Source organism: Eleutherodactylus coqui, chromosome 8, assembly GCF_035609145.1.
Source record: "Eleutherodactylus coqui strain aEleCoq1 chromosome 8, aEleCoq1.hap1, whole genome shotgun sequence".
Taxonomy (NCBI): domain Eukaryota; kingdom Metazoa; phylum Chordata; class Amphibia; order Anura; family Eleutherodactylidae; genus Eleutherodactylus; species Eleutherodactylus coqui.
The window spans coordinates 10,441,460-10,462,812 of NC_089844.1; the positions used below are offsets into that span (position 1 = coordinate 10,441,460).

The 21,353-nt window shown below is 44.3% G+C and overlaps 1 protein-coding gene across 1 annotated transcript in view; it reads right to left on the reverse strand.

The window, feature by feature from the left end:
* Window positions 1-21,353, reverse strand: part of LRP1B (LDL receptor related protein 1B) — a 1,872,788-nt gene that overhangs the window by 302,370 nt on the left and 1,549,065 nt on the right. The window contains exons 54-56 of the mRNA XM_066577770.1: window positions 19,858-19,980; window positions 14,580-14,720; window positions 9,100-9,287 (exon numbers count right to left, since the gene is read on the reverse strand). Of these exons, the coding sequence (XP_066433867.1) occupies window positions 9,100-9,287; window positions 14,580-14,720; window positions 19,858-19,980 (452 nt within the window). The remainder of the gene's footprint in view (window positions 1-9,099; window positions 9,288-14,579; window positions 14,721-19,857; window positions 19,981-21,353) is intronic.

The following is a 21,353-nucleotide window of genomic DNA, read 5'->3' on the forward strand; positions in this document are numbered from 1 at the left end:
TGGGGTTATATATGTGTGGTTATATATGTGGGGTTATATATGTGGGGTTATATATGTGGGGTTATATATGTAGGATTATATATGTGGCGTTATATATGTCGGGTTATATATGTGGGATTATATATGTGGCGTTATATATGTGGGGTTATATATGTAGGATTATATATGTGGCGTTATATATGTGGCGTTATATATGTGGGATTATATATGTGGGGTTATATATGTAGGATTATATATGTAGGATTATATATGTGGCGTTATATATCTGGCGTTATATATGTGGGATTATATATGTGGGGTTATATATGTGGGATTATATATGTGGGGTTATATATGTGGGGTTATATATGTGGGGTTATATATGTAGGATTATATATGTGGCGTTATATATGTGGGATTATATATGTGGGATTATATATGTGGGATTATATATGTGGCGTTATATATGTGGCGTTATATATGTGGGATTATATATGTGGGATTATATATGTGGGATTATATATGTGGGATTATATATCTGGCGTTATATATGTGGGATTATATATGTGGGGTTATATATGTGTGGTTATATATGTGGGGTTATATATGTGGGGTTATATATGTGGGGTTATATATGTAGGATTATATATGTGGCGTTATATATGTCGGGTTATATATGTGGGATTATATATGTGGGATTATATATGTGGCGTTATATATGTGGCGTTATATATGTGGGATTATATATGTGGGGTTATATATGTAGGATTATATATGTAGGATTATATATGTGGCGTTATATATGTGGGGTTATATATGTGGGATTATATATGTGGGATTATATATGTGGGGTTATATATGTAGGATTATATATGTGGGATTATATATGTGGGGTTATATATGTAGGATTATATATGTAGGATTATATATGTAGGGTTATATATGTGGCGTTATATATGTGGCGTTATATATGTGGGATTATATATGTGGCGTTATATATGTGGGGTTATATATGTGGGGTTATATATGTAGGATTATGTATGTGGGATTATATATGTGGGGTTATATATATGGAGTTATATACGTGGGATTATGAATGTGGCGTTATATATGTCGGGTTATATATGTGGCGTTATATATGTGGGGTTATATATGTGGCGTTATATATGTGGCGTTATATATGTGGGATTATATATGTGGGGTTATAAATGTGGGGTTATATATGTGGGATTATATATGTGGGGTTATATATGTGGGGTTATATATGTGGGGGTATATATGTAGGATTATGCATGTGGGATTATATATGTGGGGTTATATATGTGGGGTTATATATATGGGATTATGAATGTGGGATTAGGACATTTTGGTGGATGTTTCCAATAACAGGGGGATTGGAGCGCTCAATAAGGTAGGGAGGGATAATGGGTTAATGGCGCTCTAATGGGGAGGGTTACGGAAAGACCTGGTGACCTATCCTGTAAAAACCTCACCTTGGAAACCCTATGAAAACACATGGTTTATGCAACCCCAATGCCGACTGAATGCTACGCCCCCGCCCCTAATGAAGAGTATTTGCAAAGATGTTTCCTTTTTTTTTTCCCTTTTTGATTCATTAGCGCAGCATTCCGCCGGGAGTTGTTACATTGCGACAGCTGTAGAGCCATAAAGTGAAAGCTGATGCACTGCTGCAATAAAAACCGCTTGCAAAAGTATACATACCCTTCAATTCCAAGGGGCCGATTCTATCTGCAGTCTGTCTCCCTCATTAGATCATTAAATATCTACGTGGCATTTTTTCAATGTGTTACATCATAAATCATAACGACCGGTGACATTCTGCAATCTTTATATATCAATAGAACCCAAACCGCGGTCTGACGAAGTGAGGGAAGTCTGTTCGGCTGGATTGGTTTATTTTCTCCCTCACACAATGTGACATTTGAGCACAAATAAGACAGAGCCTTCGGCAAGCTGAAAACTACAACCGGCACAAGAACCGCACTGACTTTGAGTGATTGGTTTCAGCCTTACAGGTTTTCATCATTTAGAACTTTTTTTTCCCAATTGGTTCTGCGGTGAATCAGCGCTTCACAACGAGAGGTAACCTTTAAAAGCATTTATTCAGTCTGTTGGGAGATGGGAGTAAATACTTTAACAGCGAATGACTGGAAGAGACTATTAAGTGCTTTATGGCTGTTGCGCCCGGTTGAAGTGCTCGATTTCGCTGCCGTATAATCCTAAGTATCAATCCAAAGCCGGACAAGACGACTGTTTAAGTCATTTGTTTCGAATGTACAGCAACTGCCAGGAAGAAGGAGCAGAACCTGCAACAGCCGAACGTGTAAACCCAAAAAGTATCCGGGTACCGCACTATCCGAAAGATATACATGTCTTCAGAAAGTAATCCAGAAACAGCAGGAGATGACAAACTGTAAGGCGAGCTCAGAAACAAGAGTCACCAGGAGCGTCAATACCCCATACATCTGTTACGTTACTGGTAGACAGTTGGCCATGTGATCAAGTGACACGACCGCTGGGATCTTAAGAATACCATTAAATGTGAGACAAAATATTAAAATATAATCAAGGTCGAAACAAAGAAACACACAGGAGACATGGCAACTGGGGGAAACATGGAAACACAAGGAATAAAGAGGATACTGCGACCATGATGGTCGTGTGGCCAGTCACATGATCAGCGGGATGGCCGGGGAATAGAATAAACCCATCTCGTAACAAGAGAGGGAGGGGCAGAAGGAAATGAAGAAAAAGTGGGGTACATGAAGAGCAATAGTGGCACATATATGTAAATGTGAGCCAAGAACAACGGCGTCATGTGATCAAGCCCCATGACCGCCGGGAACTTCAAAATCACGCTTGAAATGTAAACTAGACATGAATAGAATGTACAATAAAGTAATAGGAATGAGATCAATCAATATCAAATATAAGAAAATAGAAATGAAAGAATAAAAGATACAGAAGTAATGATAGAACGGAATAAAAACGTAAAAAAACAGTATTTAACTAATCGGAATAAAAATATATAAAGCGGGTATGAAATGAGACATAAAAATATGTAGACATCAATAAAGACACATTATGAAATATGAAAGGATGTATATAAGATATACCCGGTGACAGTATTAGATGCATGTATAAAAGAAGGAACCGTAAGAGCGAAGAGTCCCATAAATTACAGAGCGAATACAAAATGCAGACGTACATTAATAAGGAAGACAAGCATGGTGTCTAAATATGATGGTTCATCAACCCAGACACTCTCAGGGAGCCGAGAGGGCTGTAAGCCGGGGGCTGGTGCGGGCCAAGCTGTAAAGGCCCTGAGTCGGACAGGGAGGACGCCCCTACTTCACTGCTGGAGGAGACTGCCCTCTATTGGCCAGGGGCGTACCTAAAGGCTCAGGTGCCCAGGTGCAAAGGTTCAGTTCGGGCCTCCCCCCCCCTTCCCTTTCTCACCACGTACCCATACCTAAATCATGCTGCATACAGCTGCAAAATGAATTTCCATACATGAAGTAGCCCCATGAATGCACTACATGAACATTTGTTTGTAGCCCCTTAGGCCATTCTCTCACACACACACACCGCTTTATATCGCGGTACACTGCTTCCATTGATTTGAATGCGATTACTCGGACGTGAGCTCGGAAGCGGTGATTTTTGAGAGCTATCTGTCCTGTTTTTGCGTTTTTTAACGCACCTCCCCACCCATCACAATAATAGGGTGCATTAAAACTGCTTTACCATGCGTTCAAAAATGCAGCTCAAAATTGAGGTAAAAAAAGTTTTCATTGGTAGCATTTTGAGGTACATACTTTTTTTTATCACTTTTATTGCGTTTTATGGGAGGCAAAATTCTAAAAATTAGCATTTTGCCTCAGTTTTTTAGCATTTTTTTAATGCTTTTAGTCATGCAGGATAATAAGTGCATTCAATGTATTGTACACGTCGTTACGGACGCGTCGATACCAAATATGTGGGATGTTTAATTTTTTTTATGCTAATATGAGAGAAAGCATGAAAAAAGCGCGCTTAGATCTACTTAGATCGTGGCAGGAAAGGGGTTAACAGCAGGAGGGGGGGTGGAACCAATGCCCTCCCACTGTCGCAGTGGGACGCCGGCTCCCGCTGCGGGATAGTGCGAGATCTGCTATGATCTCACGCTATCCCCATGATGTAAGGGTACGTCTTTTTGCAGGAAGTACCCCGCTCCCATGAGGTGCCCTTACGTCATGGGGAGGGAAGGGGTTAAACCAGGTCAGTCATGAAGGAGTTAACAGCAGGCATTCACTGCTGGTCAGTGAGGTTAGAGATGGAAGGTTATTGCAGGGACTTCATGTAAATCTGCTCACCTCAGTAACTCCACTAGTTTGTGGGACTCCCAGCAGACAGAGGGGTCCTCCTCCCGGGAGCCGGCAGCAAGGACCTCTGATGTCACACTCATGTGGCCAGTCATGTGACCAGCCTGTGGGAGGAGCCAATCAGGACTTTACCACAGCACAGAAGGTTTCTGGAAGCAGATAGCAGCCTCTTGGTTCCCAGGACGTCTCGCTGGTGGCTGCCCACACGCTGAGAAGAACCCCCGAGAGGAGCCACAGCTGCGTGGGTATGTCAGCCTCCCCTCCCCTCCAGCAGCCACACCCCCCGGCCGCACCAATCACTGCTAGTGTAATGCCGGCCGTCCTGCTCCGCCTTCTATAGAATGCACAAGTGTGCATTTTGAATATGGCGGGGCTTCTGGGCCCCCTGCAGAGCAAGGGCCGGGTCGCAATGGCGACCCCTGCTCCCCCTCACCATACGCCTATGCTATCGGCCTATGAGACCCCAGAGAGGACCATATGTGTTGTTGCCCTGACAATGGTTCCAAAGAGGACTTTTGAACAAAATATTGTTGACATCCAGATTTTGGGAGGAAAACTGACTTACTTTCACCAAAAACTGGCCTAGATGTGATTTCCTGAGGTGTTAGAGAGGAAATTGTTGTTGTTATGTATTAATCAAGCAGCCCAAAATACAAAGGAGATCAAAGACAAATAACGGGAGACTAACGGCATTCATAAAACAGTAATAGAATGAATAACAGATAAGAGATGGACAGTTAATGGCCGTCTCTATACACTCATTAGGGCAAAGCTTAAAGGGGTTGTCCCGAGGCAGCAAGTGGGTCTATACACTTCTGTATGGCCATAATAATGCACTTTGTAATATACATCGTGCATTAATTATGAGCCATACAGAAGTTATAAAAAGTTTTATACTTACCTGCTCCGTTGCTGGCGTCCTCGTTCCCATGGAGCCGACTAATTTTCGGCCTCCGATGGCCAAATTAGCCGCGCTTGCGCAGTCCGGGTCTTCTGTAATCTTCTATGGAGCCGCTCGTGCCAGAGAGCGGCTCCGTGTAGCTCCGCCCCGTCACGTGCCGATTCCAGCCAATCAGGAGGCTGGAATCGGCAGTGGACCGCACAGAAGAGCTGCGGTCCACGGAGCAAGAGGTTCCCGGCGGCCATCTTCACAGGTAAGTATAGAAGTCACCGGAGCGCGGGGATTAAGGTAAGCGCTCCGGTAAGCTGTCTGTACGTCCCTGCATCGGGGTTGTCTCGCTCCAAACGGGGGGGGGGGGGGTTGAAAAAAAAAAAAACCCGTTTCGGCGCGGGACAACCCCTTTAAATGTCCCGTACGCTTCCGGCTGCCTTAGGCGCAGGAATCTGTCATGGGAGGTTCCTGCGATTTGCCCAATTGGGGTGACCGTAAGATGTTTAAAATCAGAATTGTGTGCCAGCATAAAGTGGCGTGATACGCTATGTCAAGCAAATGTGTTCAGAAAATTGGACCTGTGTTTATTGAGCCAGTTAAAAAAATAATATATATATACATATACACTCACCTGACTAAGCGCTGCCTCCTTATATTTAAAGCCCTTCCCCAGAAATCACTGCGGGGTTGCCTGCATTCCATTGTTTTGAACGGGGCCGCCGGCAGCAGCTCTGCCCCATTGAAAGCGATGGGCATGGAGCTACGGTCACGCGCATTTTCTTAATGCGTGGAGCACTTTCTTTTGGCGCACATAGCTAAACAAAAAAAAGCACTCATCTGACTGAGCCCTTATTGCATAAAATATAGTGGTTGGAATGCTGAGACAGAGCTCCAAATCCCCTGCATAGACATAGAAATGTGACTTATGATAGGGTAAGTCACCGAACAGTGTGGTATCCTCTTTAAGGTAATTTCTCTGACAGTTCACTGCGGCGTAATAGAATAATAAAAGGCTAGTCTTGTGCAAAGTCTTCCATTTACATAGGAATCTCATCAGGGAGTCTTGCAGGAATAATCTAGACTCACACACTGACGTCCACAGCAGCGCCGAGCAGAGGAGCAGTAGCGCTTCAATCAGGAGGTGATAAGTATATGGGTCTCAGGGGGGCACAATTACTTCTGGGGCTGATATAACGGATACTATTAGTAATAGTGCTCCCTATATTGGCCCTAGTAGTAATAGCACTACCACTGAGGCTACTGTGTGGGTCACTGTTATTACTAGGGCCGCTGTGGGGGTCACTATTACTACTGAGACCACTGTGGGGGTCACTATTACTGCTGAGACCACTGCAGGGGGCACTATTACAGCTGAGGCCACTGTGGGGGACACTATTACTACTAGTGCCACTGTGGGGGACACTATTACTACTGAGGCCACTGTGGGGGTCACTATTACTGCTGAGACCACTGCAGGGGACACTATTACTGCTGAGGCCACTGTGGGAGACACTTTTACTACTGGTGCCACTGTGGGGGTCACTATTGCTACTTGGGCTACTGCCAGTTGTTACTATTACTTCTGAGGGTGTCACTATTACTACTGGGGCCACTGTGGAAAGACTAGAAGCAATGGGATGAAACTGAAAGGGAGGAGACACAGATTGGATATTAGACAGTGAGGGTGATCAATGAGTGGAACAGGTTACCATGGGAGGTGGTGAGTTCTACTTCAATGGAAGTGCTTAAACAAAGGCTAGACAGACATCTGTCTGGGAAGATTTAGTGATCCTGCATTGAGCAGGGGGTTGGACCAGATGACTCTGGAGGATCCTTCCAAGTCTACTATTCTATGATTCTATGGAGGTCACTATTACTACTGAGGGGGTCACTATTACTGCTGAGGCCACTATGGGGGTCACTATTACTGCTGAGGCCACTGTGGGGGTCACTATTACTGCTGAGGTATGTTTACACATGGCGGAAATGATGCAAAATGCCCAAAGCAGAAAGTTCCATGGCAAATTTTGCAGCATTTCCGCAACCAAAAAGCAGTCAAAATCTGCACCCTGTCTATTTTGAAACTGCCCCATCCCCTGATGTGCTGGCACTTTGCGATAAATAAGTGGATTTTGGGTTGTCTGAAGAATGTTCTGCCATGCTGAATGCACGTGGGCATCATCACAATGTGCTGCTAGCATCTTGAATGAGCTAGATGGCAGACAAATCTGCAGACGTAGCTGACTATAGTAGAATGCTTAGGCAATGCGGGCAGCTCACAGTTGCATGAGCAACATGCAGCCTGGCATTGCCATATTGAAAAGTGACACCTGGGTCACTTTGGAGAAATGGCCATACTACTGGTTTCACCACTAAATCACTATAACACTGAGCCAATAGTGTACATGGAATGAAGACTAGAAGGGTCAGGCTATTGTACATTATGCCATCCCACACCAAAATCCCAGGAGTCAGACCAATATGATGCTCCCTCATGAAGGCCTCTTCATAGTGTTGCCCATATGGTCTCTAGACCAATCAATGGCTATCATTGTGTCAGAGACAAAAGCAAGACTCATCACTGAAGAGGTAGACCTCCACTCCAGCCTCCATTGTCATCTTGCTCTGGACTATGATAGCCTTTGAGAGTGGTGGGATGAGGTCAATGGAACACCTATTGCTGGACATTTAGCTCAAGAGCCTACTGATGGTTTGTGTAGACACTGTTCGACAGTGTAGGCTTGGGATGTGACATCCAATTTCACTCTCACTATAGAATGGATCACTACACATCATTCTTTTAACCTAATGATCTGTCCTTGCAAAGGTTTGTCTCTGATCACCTCTTGCTGTCATTTCAGTTTGTTGTTGTTCTCCCAACCACTGTGACATAAAATGTTGAACAGTGTTGACTGACATCTCGACCTACACGCATAGCGATCTGCCAAGGTGATAAACCAAGGTCTCTCAGTCCAACAATTGGTCCTCTCCATTTGTAATAAGTGTCATTAACTGTCACGTCAACGAGCAGGAAGCATCACACAATCGTACCACAAGACTATATCCAATTTTTGAAGTTTCATATGGTTGAAAAAATGTACTTCCGATCCGGTTTTGATAGTATGTCACAGATTGGAGCCAGGTGCTTGAAAACATGGTCATTTACATATCCTAGTGACACCTAGAACTTCCTCAATATGTAAAACCTTATGGCTCGCCCTTCTTGGTGCTGTAATTTCAATGTTGGTGTATGTATCAGAAAAAAAGGAGCTTAGACCATTATAAAGATATATAATAAACTAAGCACCACAGGTTTCCAGATCTAAAAAACTGTCATGGCATTAAAGTTCAAGATTTAAGTTAACTTCAGAGACTCTCCCTCACATTGGGCATTCCAATTTGTATTTACCTGAGATTCTTCTACTATGTTACGAGCTTCGCTGGGCATCAGAAATGACTGTAGGGAATGCATTCCATGTACGGCACCGTGAGATATAAATAATGGATAATACAAATAAACTATAAATAATACATATGACCACTAGAGTAGATACTCTCCTTTATGTCTAGAGCTATTACTGCCTGCACAATCAGTGCCGAACATCTGCTTCGGGGTTGATAGACAACGGCCATTAGGTTCATGTATCTAAAGAACCTAACAGTAGTGTTCTAGGAGCTGTCACAAAGTATGTAAGATAACCAATATTTTATACAAAGTGCACTGCTGATTACACGCCCATTGGATAAAAAAGGACAACGGCTTCCCCGAAAGCAAATCAGTCCAATGAATAATTCATTCCTACGCGTTCTTCAAACATAATCCTATAAATATTGACTACTAACCTTATATCCAACTGGGAGATCTTGACAGTCTTGAGAACAACCACTGACTCTTTTGCTTAAACATTCATTTAAATGGCAGCCTCTCTCATCAGATCCATCTCCGCAGTCATCTACGGTGTCACAAAGAACTCCCTCAGGTACGCACTTCCCATTTTTACATATAAAAGATGAGCTGTTGCATGACTGTTCTGGAAATAAAGGAGAGGAAAGAATCTAAAGAAAATACCAACATTAGCATTCGGGACTCAGGCACAGCATGCAACACAATTATGAAGTCTGATCATTAACTTATTAAAAATGATTCTTTATTTCCTGTTCGGCGAGTCTAGATAGCAGCTTTAAAACGGAGATCGCTGAAGAGCTGCTAAGCTAAATTGCTGTCAGGTAATTGTTGTTCTCTAGAAATGATCTGAGATGAAGGAAACAGCAAAAATTACCATCCTAAAAAGCTTCCTCTGGAGCTTAGGTCTGAATGATCAAGCTTTTTAAAGCAAAATCATTTAGTTATGGGGCTGTAGACTATATGGTTGGTTGTATAATTGCAGCTCAATGCATAGAGAAACTCATTTAGGGTGTAGAGTATTCAAGGGTTGGGACTCTACTTGATGGGTTGGACTCTACTTGATGGGTTCGGACTCTACTTGATGGGTTGGGACTCTACTTGATGGGTTGGGACTCTACTTGATGGGTTGGGACTCTACTTGATGGGTTAGGACTCTACTTGATGGGTTAGGACTCTACTTGATGGGTTAGGACTCTACTTGACTCAACAGATACTACAACATGACTATAGTTCTATGAGGACAGGTGACAAATTAGGTCACTGACATCTTACAAAACCTTTGAATACTCTTAACTATCTCTATTAATTTTGTAGAATTGCATTTAAAAGACAAATGGACAAAATGGGAATTCTGAAATTGTAGATGAAAGTCAATTTGAGAAGCTTTGCAGTATCACCAAGAAACACTATTAAGTATAAATATTCAAGGACTGTATTCATCTATGGGTTTATATCTATTATATGATATTTAAATATTTCCCTTAGATTAAAGTAGAGTTGGTAAATTTACTTCACTTCTTGGGCCATTGGACATTAGATCCCTAAAACCTTCAGAGGGGTTGTCCCATGAAAATACGTTATCCCTCATGCACAGGATAGGGGGAGGGGGACCTATCTGATTGGTAAGAATCTGACCCTTGAGATCCTCACCAATCAAAAGACTGTAACATAGTAACATACTAAGCTAGGCTGAATAAAGGCAATGTCCATCTAGTTCAGCCTATTTCTTTCCCCCCCCTCCTGTTGCTCCAGAGGAAGGCAAAAAAAAAGCCAACAAGGCAGATGCCAATTTAGTTCCTTTGGAGGAAAAAATTCCTCCCTGACTCCATAATGGCAGACAGAATAATCCCTGGATCAATGTTTGAGTTCTACCTAACTCCAAGACCCGGATTAAAAACTCTGCTGGTCACCTAATGTCTATATCCTGTAATATCATAGCGCTCTAGAAAGGCATCTAGTCCCTCTTAAACTCCTCTATGGATTCTGCCATCACCACATCCTCAGGCAGAGAGTTCCACAGTCTAACTGCTCTTACAGTAAAGAATCCCCTTCTGTGTTGGTGATGAAACCTACTTTCCTCTAATCGTAACGGATGTCCTCTTGTTACTGTCGCAGTCCTGGGTATAAACAGACCATGGGAGAGATCCTTGTATCGTCCCCTCATGGATTTATACAGAGTTATTTGGTCGCCCCTTAGCCATCTTTTTTCCGGGGTGAATAATCCCAGTTTTGGTGCCTCTCTGGCTATTCCAGTCCCGTCTTCCATGTATTAGTTCACTTGCCCTTCTTTGAACCCCCTCAATCACTGTAACATCTTTCCTGAGCACCGGTGACCAGAACTGTACGCAGTATTCCATGTGAGGCCTGACAAGTACCTTATATGGAGGGAGGATAATGTTCTCAGTCTTCACCTCTATACCTCTTTTAATGCACCCCAAGACTTTATTAGCTTTTGCAGCAGCTGATTGGCATTGGTTACTCCAGTTTAGTCTACAGCCCACTAGTACCCCCTGGTCTTTCTCATCTCACTTTTCCCTAGCAGTACCCCATTTAGTGTATATTGGTGACATCCGTTTCTCCTGCCCATGTGCATAATCTTACATTTATTAACATTGAGCTTTATTTGCCATTTGTCTACTTAAGCCCCTAGTTTATGTTCTAGGTCCATTTGTAGCCGTACTTTGTCCTCCTTTGTATTTATTATGTTGTATAATTCTGTATCATCTGCAAATATTGATATTTTACTGAAATATTGAACAGACTGGACCTTGAATGAATGGCATAATGGTCACACATATGCCCCAGCACTCAGTTCATTTCAGTATGATCATTGCATATTGCCAATTGCTTGAACTCTGCTATGTCCATTGAAATAAATGTAGCAGAGGTGCTTAGGCAGCTGACCATTGGACCATTCATGTGAGGATGTGCTGGTCCCCTGTTCTCCCAATTAGATGGGGGTCCCAGAAGATGGACCCCCAACAATCAACCAGTTATCTCCTATCCTGCAGGTAGGAGATACCTTAGTTTGGTGAGACAACCCTTTAAGTGATAAAAACTGATTAACAACTTGCATTCAGGGCCACATATTATAGTATGATTCAGGGGTATATTAAGGCGGATCACCTCAGATGGCTTGTACCCCCCAGCACCCCTGTTGACCCGTTAAATCTCTCTTTCCCCACCAGTGTGCACTCTGACTCATCTATTAACACTTCTCTCAGTCAGTTTGTATCCCTCAGTATGCAGTTTCGTCTATATTAAACCAATGGTCGGGCATCCTTCTCCGGCTCTGCATTTTTTATTACTTTCAAGAAATATATCTATTTTACTTATTAATTTCTTTTTCATTGACTTTTTCATTGCTGCTCTGACTATTAATAGTTGGATTTATCCCATTTTATATCAGATATTCTATGTTACATATATCTATGTCATCCCATATACCGTATATATTTCACACCATACATTTTCTATCTATTGTAACTTTTTTATTGTATTATTATGTGTTTATTGATGTGTTTGATATTTACATCCGTATATATTATTTATGGAGCTTTTTTTCCTTTATTTGCAATTTTTTTAAAATTTACTTTTCCCCATTTCCTCATCCACTTTTCTGAATTGTATTCTTTTGGATGTATCACCCAGTTTGTATGTTTTAATCCAGCTGGCGAAGAGGTGTCACCCTGATAAGCGTTTTCACATGCTGGCTTTGCACATTGTCAAACAAAAGAGAAGTTATTCACTACTTTATTTGTGACCTCCAGTTTCTTCCTTTTTAGTCCTTTCTCCTTCTCAAATTGTGTGTCTTTCAAGGAACGACAGTCCTAGAAGGTATTCTTACTTCTGTTTTTGTCAATGGATACATAGCACTATGCGACTACCCATGTCATCCATCAAATGGGTGCTGAGAAGTGTTTGGTCAGGGCTGTTCCCACTGAGGTCCCATCTGACATGGTGGCTTGGCATATCAGCAAATACTTAAACCGGGAAAGCCTATTTTAACATGTCATTTTATAGATGAACACCAGTAGAAATCAGAACTGTGGAGTCAGTAAACCAAACTTCTGGGCTTTTTTGTTTTTTAACTTTGGCTCCGCCTCCTTTTGAATGAACTGACATATAATAGGTAGCAATAACAAAAGTACAGTAGTTTAATAGTAGACTCAGGCTCAAAGGGGTTGTCCAGGGAGGTGAAATACTTAGCTAGTCCAACAATATTGGAATGTACAGTTCTGGCCTGGTTCTGACACCAGGTCACATAGTATGACCCCTTCCAATGCTTGTCACATCCTTGTAATGGTTGACTGTTTGGCTCAGTTTAAATAACTGAGTCCCTTTCTCTGTCTAGGCCAATGCAGAGATTGAGAAGGGAGCTGGCATGGTTAATATAAATGGGCTGAACAGACAGCCTCTTGTGATGATGTGATAGGCAATGGAAGGGGCTATACCACATGACCCAGTGTCGGAAGTGGACATCCTAATACTTGTGGACCATGTAGGTATTTTATAGCCCCTTTATTATATACTCCCCAGCATTGTAACTCCAAGAAGTTGTAAAGTTATGTGAATTGAAGAAGTTGAAAGTGTTGCTAAGATATGCAAATGATCAAATTTTAAGCACCTAGCTCCAATCTGTGGCATATGAGCGGGGCTTCAGTGGTATAAAAGCCAGACTGAAAGCAAGATTTCTCAGCCGCATGAAACCTCAAAAGTCAGATAAGGTCTTGTGATCCAATTGTGTGATGCCTCCTGTTCACTGATATGCCGGCTAATGCCACTTGTTGCAACTGAGAGGGCCAGAATCGTTGAACTGAGAGACCTTGGTTTATCACTCTGGCAGACTGCTATGCTCGTAGGCCGGGATGTCAGCAATGTTCAACATTGCATGTTACAGTGGTTTGGAGAACAACAACGAACTGGAATGACAGCAAGAGGTGCCCAGACATAACGACAGATAATGATCCATTCTGTACTGAGAGTGCAATTATACATCTCATCCCAAGCATAGGGCAATGAACAGTGTCTACACAAACCATAGGACGGCACTTGGGCTATGAGTCAGACATCCATTAAACTCAGGCTACCGCTCTCAAAGGCTATTGTGGTGCAGAGCAAAATAGCAATGGAGGCTGAAATTGAGCTCTATCCTCTTCAGTGAGAGTCCCACTTGTGTCTCAGATGCAGTAATAGTTGGAGATTGGTCTGGAGATCCTGTGAGCAACACCATGAAGAGGCCTTCATGAGGGAACATCACACCAGTCCTACTCCCGGGATTATGGTGTGGGGTGGCATAACGTACAGCAGCTGGACACTAATGGCTCACTGTTAGGTTCATTTGGTTCTCTGAAGTGTCCCAGGAGCCGTATTTCAACATGACAATACATGGCCGCATGTTGCTCTTGGACAAAATGGCCAAAAACAGCATCTCCAGACTTGTCTCCCATTGAGCCCATCTGGGACATCATTGGTCAACAATTGCAAAGGGAGCTAGCAGCCAGCAGCGCATCTTGTTGCTTTGTATGCCTAGGAGCATTTAGCATGGCAGCACATTTCTCAGATAATAATTAATAACCTCATTAATAGCATTCCAAGCCGTGTAAGACCGCGTATTTCTGCACATGGGGCTCATACTCAATACTAAATAAATCAAGATGTTTTGAATAGTTTGTTTCCATTTTTTCGTCATTTGCATATCATTAACAAGTCTATCGATTCTACGATTTCCGTAAGTCCCCAACTCTTCCTTCTTGGTGTAGCAAGTTCAATGTTGAGGAGTGTGTATTTAATATTTTGATGTTGAAGCTGGAGTTGGAGTTGATACATTTCTACCCACTTTGTCTCCAACCCAGACTGACTCCAAGTTCGTAATGTCGGCTCAGCATCTCTGCTAGAAATACTCTTAGTTCCATACCTGCATTCAGGCACTTTCTATTTAGAGGAGCTTCATCTGAGCCATCAGGACAATCAAAGTCCCCATCACATTGCCATTGTAAATTCAGCAAGCAGCGGCCATCAGCGCAGATAAACTCCTCAGGGGCGCATTGGCGATAACCTAAAATACAAACAAAGTGCTAGTAACAAGAAGAATATAGGAAGTTACTACAACATAGAACCAAATGTGTTACCAGAAAAACCTCGAAAACCGTCAGAGACAGGGGTGGGAAGTGATCCACTGACGAGTAAGAACAAAGGAAGGAGTCAAACTGTGACATTTAACTGAAAGTAAAATCCAAATGTTCCATCCAAGATGACAAGAGCCATTAGAGAAGCAATCACAGAGGAGGGTTTAAAAAGGCGCAATAATCCTCAATCCCAATCACAGCAGCTGATGACTCTGATCATTCACGGTGACCGGGAGATATTATGAGCTGTCAATCTCCTGCAGTACGCCTGAACAATCTGTCCTTATTGTAATGTGTAGATAATTGTGGATGTCAGAGCCGCAGCCATTTCCCATATTTCATTTGGACAGGAAGCTATACAGTGCATATCGTACAACCCCAATTCCCAAAAACTTGGGACACTATGTCAAATGTAAATAAATGTAACGAAAAAAAAGAATGCAATGATTTGTACATACAATGTAACCATGTTTTATATGCATATTAGAAGGGAAAGGGGGACCTTTTTCCATTTCACTAAAAAAAGTAACTCATTTCAAAATTGATGGCAGCAATACATCTTACAACAGCTGTGGCGGGCCGTGCCTACCGTTGTGTAGTATCCCCTCTGCTTCTTACAACAGCTGTGGCGGGTCGCGCCTACCGTTGTGTAGTATCCCCTCTGCTTCTTACAACAGCTGTGGCGGGCCGTGCCTACCATTGTTTAGTATGCCCTCTGCTTCTTACAACAGCTGTGGCGGGGCCGTGCCTACCGTTGCGTAGTATCCCCTCTGCTTCTTACAACAGCTGTGGTGGGCCATGCCTACAGTTGTGTAGTATCTCCTCTGCTTCTTACAACAGCTGTGGCGGGCCGTGCCTACTGTTGTGTAGTATCCCCTCTGCTTCTTACAACAGCTGTGGTAGGGCCGTGCCTACCGTTGTGTAGTATGCCCTCTGCTTCTTACAACAGCTGTGGTGGGCCATGTATACCATTGTGTAGTATCCCCTCTGCTTCTTACAACAGCTGTGGCGGGCCATGCCTACGGTTGTGTAGTATCCCCTCTGCTTCTTACAACAGCTGTGGCGGGCCATGCCTACGGTTGTGTAGTATCCCCTCTGCTTCTTACAACAGCTGTGGGCGGGCCGTGCCTACCGTTGTGTAGTATTCCCCCTGTGTCTTACAACAGCTGTGGCGGGCCATGCCTACGGTTGTGTAGTATCCCCTCTGCTTCTTACAACAGCTGTGGCGCTCCGTGCCTACCATTTTGTAGTATCCCCCCTGTGTCTTACAACAGCTGTGGCGGGTTGTGCCTACCGTTGTGTAGTATCCCCCCTGCTTCTTACAACAGCTGTGGCGGGCCATGTCTACAGTTGTGTAGTATCCCCTCTGCTTCTTACAACAGCTGTGGGGGGGCCGTGCCTACCATTGTGTAGTATGCCCTCTGCTTCTTACAACAGCTGTGGCGGGGCCATGCCTACCATTGTGTAGTATCCCCTCTGCTTCTTACAACAGCTGTGGCGGGGCCGTGCCTACCATTGTGTAGTATGCCCTCTGCTTCTTACAACAGCTGTGGCGGGGCCATGCCTACCATTGTGTAGTATCCCCTCTGCTTCTTACAACAGCTGTGGCGGGGCCATGCCTACCGTTGTGTAGTATCCCCTCTGCTTCTTACAACAGCTGTTGCGGGCCATGCCTACCGTTGTGTAGTATCCCCTCTGTGTCTTACAACAGCTGTGGCGGGCCGTGCCTACCATTGTGTAGTATCCCCTCTACTTCTTACAACAGCTGTGGCGGGCCGTGCCTACCGTTGTGTAGTATCCCCTCTGCTTCTTACAACAGCTGTGGCGGGCCGTGCCTACCGTTGTGTAGTATCCCCTCTGCTTCTTACAACAGCTGTGGGGGGGCCATGCCTACCGTTGTGTAGTATCCCCTCTGCTACTTACAACAGCTGTGGCGGGCCGTGCCTACCGTTGTGTAGTATCCCCTCTGCTTCTTACAACAGCTGTGGCGGGCCGTGCCTACCGTTGTGTAGTATCCCCTCTGCTTCTTACAACAGCTGTGGCGGGCCGTGCCTACCGTTGTGTAGTATCCCCTCTGCTTCTTACAACAGCTGTGGGGGGGCCGTGCCTACCGTTGTGTAGTATCCCCTCTGCTTCTTACAACAGCTGTGGTAGGGCCGTGTCTACCGTTGTGTAGTATCCCCTCTGCTTCTTACAACAGCTGTGGGGGGCCGTGCCTACCGTTGTGTAGTATCCCCTCTGCTTCTTACAACAGCTGTGGGGGGCCGTGCCTACCGTTTTGTAGTATCCCCTCTGCTTCTTACAACAGCTGTGGGGGGCCGTGCCTACCGTTGTGTAGTATCCCCTCTGCTTCTTACAACAGCTGTGGCGGGCTGTGCCTACCGTTGTGTAGTATCCCCTCTGCTTCTTACAACAGCTGTGGCGGGCCGTGCCTACCGTTGTGTAGTATCCCCTCTGCTTCTTACAACAGCTGTGGTGGGCCGTGCCTACCGTTGTGTAGTATCCTCTCTGCTTCTTACAACAGCTGTGGCGGGCCGTGCCTACCGTTGTGAAGTTTCCCCTCTGTGTCCTACAACAGCTGTGGTGGGCCGTGCCTACCGTTGTGTAGTATCCCCTCTGCTTCTTATAACAGCTGTGGCAGGGCCGTGCCTACCGTTGTGTAGCATCCCCTCTGCTTCTTACACAGCTGTGGCGGGCCGTGCCTACCGTTGTGTAGTATCCCCTCTGCTTCTTACAACAGCTGTGGCGGGCCGTGCCAACGGTTGTGTAGTATCCCCTCTGCTTCTTACAACAGCTGTGGGGGGGCCGTGCCTACCATTGTGTAGTATCCCCCCTATGTAAGCTGTCCATGCCATAGGCACTAATGTAACCCCATACCATCAGAGATGCAGGCTTATGAACTGTGCACTGATAACAAGCTGGATGGCTCCTCACCTCTTGCAGTCCGCAGGAAACGGCGTCCGTAGTAGATTCCGATAAGTATTGCAGATTTTAATTCATCTGACCACATAACAGTTTTCTCTTGGCCAAGAGTGGACTGGGGCAAATGGGAATATGCTGGCATTTCTGGATTGTGTTGATACATGGCTTCTTCTATGCATGACACAGCTTTAACTTACATGTGTAGATTGCAGGGTGAACTGTGTTTACAGATAATGATATCCAGAAGTATTCCTGATCCTATGTGGTGATTACATTACAGACTCAGGCCTGTTATAATGTAGCACCGCCTGAGGTCCTGCAGATCTCCAGCACCCAATGTTGACTGTCGGCCTCGTCCCTTGCGCACATGAGTCTCTCTAGGCTCTCTGCATCTTTTGATGTTATGTTCTGTAGATTATGGGGTATTCAAAGTCTTTCCAATTTTACGTCGAGGAACATTTGCCTGAAATTGTTCCAGAAGTTTTTGGTTTTCTACGGATTGGTGACCCTCTGACCATCTCTGCTTTTGAGAGACTCGGCCTCTATGGTGTGCTCTTTTTATACGCAGTCAAGTGACTTAGTAAAAATTGACCCTCCAGCTGTTTTTCATTAGTACCACTTACTTTTCCAGTCTTTTGTTACCCCAACATTCGTGAGATGTGTTACTGCTATCAAATTCTAAATGGATTATTTTTATAATGAAATTCAACATTGTCTCCACCCCCCCAAACCCCCCCAACCCCCCCAACCCCCCCAACCCCCCCCCCCCCTTCCCACAATATGCTGTATTGTGGGTAAAATATGGTTAGATGAGATCTCTAAATCATTGTATTCCTTTTTCCTTTACACCTATTTTAACTTTTTTGGAATTGTAAATAATGTGTATTCACTTCAGCCGTATAATGTATAACTCAAATATCATCACAGTTTTTGTTATCTGCACCTTTTTTTGCCTTTAGAGTTACTTCTATAGTATGAACTTTTTACCAAATAACATCCACAACAGTATATATACACCCTGTTTCCCTAAAAATAAGACATACCCTGAAAATAAGACATATCATGATTTTCCAGAATTTTTGAGGATGCAAAATGATTTTTCAGCCTTTTTGAGGATGCTTGAAATATAAGCCCTACTCCAAAAAATTAAGCCCTGCTAACAGTTAATTAAAAAAGCCAATTTAAATAGTGTCCAGGCAGCTATACATGTAAAAAAGTTAAACCTTTTTGAACAAAAATTAATATAAGACACTGTCTTATTTTCGGGGAAACACGGTATATATATATACACACACACACAGATGTATGCGAAATGTGCTTGAGAGTTCTGTAACCAGCCCATCTACCTTGCGCCCTTCATATATCCCCTCTCGGTCGTGCGCTCCTGCTACTTTTCCAAGTGTATAGGTCCAGCACTGTATCATTCCCGTTTCTTGGCATGTCATTAGACTGCGGCTGCACATCTACTGCTGCTGAGTTACAGCCGCTATTAGAATCCCAGCTGCCTGGAGATTGAATGGTTCTGTGCGCAGCACCTTCCATTAATGCCCCTTTTATTCTCTTGTACCACATAGAGCCCAAATAATACAAATAAATGTTACAACCCAAAACAAGAGAGCGCTGCGCGCCGGATCATCCGGGAGCATGGCAGCCGGACAGAACCGTTCATAGTAAATGGCTTCAGTTCAGCGCCCTTAAGGTCCACCATGTGCCGGATCCGGCGCTTCTAGTTTTACCATTGCTTGGCTACTAGGATGGAACCGAAATGCCTCTGGGGGGCTGGTTAGTGTCCCAGAGAGGGATGCTGAAAGATTCCAGCTCTGAATCCTGCAAAGTTGTGAATGCAGCTCTGAAGTATAATACAAACTGTCCATCTAGATGTTTGATGCTGCAGTTGGGGAACCACAGCGACGAGTTTCATCGTGTGCTGATGTAGCAGAGCTGGGTTTATTTGTGCACCGCAGTCATTAGGGATTTGTTCTACCTCTTGGTATCATTGATGGTCCGTCTTAATGCCAGCGTTCTCCATCTCGGTGCACAGAATATACTTTGTAATCTCCCTGTTTAACCTCCAACATGAACTGAGAAGCAAATTCCTTTTATTGCCTGAATATATTATATCCGGGTGGCTCTAAAATTACTTACCGCATTCCAGAGATTCATCAGAGCCGTCGCCGCAGTCGTCATCGTGGTCACATAGGAACTGCTTAGGGATGCAGATTTTGTTGTTGCACATAAAAGCATTTTCATCACAGGTAGTAACAGGAGCTGCGAATGTACCAAGAAATAAAGTATCAGCACAAATCAGCTTCATGGCCTCCACCGTCACATCTCGGACTGAGCAGGTTACCGCATGCATGGAGCGCGTGGGTCAGATCCTAGTGGGGTGATCAGAACAGACGGAGGAATAAAGGAGCTGGGGAGGGATGGATGGATGCATGGACGGAGGGATGGATGGATGGATGGACGGATGGACGGACGGACGGATGGATGGACAGGTAGATGGATGGACGGGTGGATGGATGGACGGATGGACGGATGGATGGACAGGTAGATGGGTGGACGGGTGGATGGATGGATAAAATGGATGGATGAATAGATGGATGGTCGGACGGGTGGACGGATGGATGGACGGGTGGATGGATGGACAGATGGACGGATGGACTGACAGATACTCCGAACCCACACACCACATCACAGTCAGTGCACTTATTTCACCAGACTCGGACGTTCTGCGTGGTTTTGGAGTATGTAAAGCGCCCGGATCGCGGCCGTGACGCTGGCATTCCACTAACTTGGCACATGATGCTTTTGTTTGCTATATATAGATATAAGAATTTGATTAATTTATGAAAATGTGAAAGTTATGAAATCGCTCTACTTTACGTATTTTTATACTGCATACTTATTCCACAGCGATGGGCTTCACTTGATGTCCCCGCTGCGACTTACTATGTGAATTCCCCTATTAGTATGGGGGGGGGGTAAACTGTGGGAGGAAACCAGAGTATTCAGAGGAAGCTCCCACAAACTGTGAGGTCATCCAAACTCCATACAGATGTTGTCCTTACTGCAAATTGAGCAAGGCGGCAGTGCTAACCACTGAGCCACCATCCATCTCTCCAGCTCTCTCATTTTCATCAATCTATCTCATATCTATTGTTTTATCTAATTATTAGCCTTTCCAGTTTAGTCATCTTATATCCTTGTTAGAAAAATGTTTCACAACATAATCACAAAACACACTATGTTGATAAAAGTATTGGACCCCCCCCCCCCCCACACACACACACACACACACACCTCCCGCCCCACACCCCACCACCACCAATCCGGTGCAGTCCGGTGATGTGTGAGCATTAGGTATAAAGGAGAGGATCACACAGAAGATCCCAGTACAGAAACCATCAGATGCCACCTGTAAGGAAAAGGGTTCAGATCAGAGACCTAAGGTTGTGGCCAACTCAGCAGGAACAGCAAGGCAGCTGGTAGGTACAGGAGATGGACTGAAGGCTCAATAATCACACAAGGGAGGCATGCCAGGACCAGGTTTACATAACCAGACCAATTAATGACTAGGTGCAGCCTCCTCAGGAGAAAACAACCAGGTACAAAGTTCAGCAGGGAAGCTGTCAACAGGA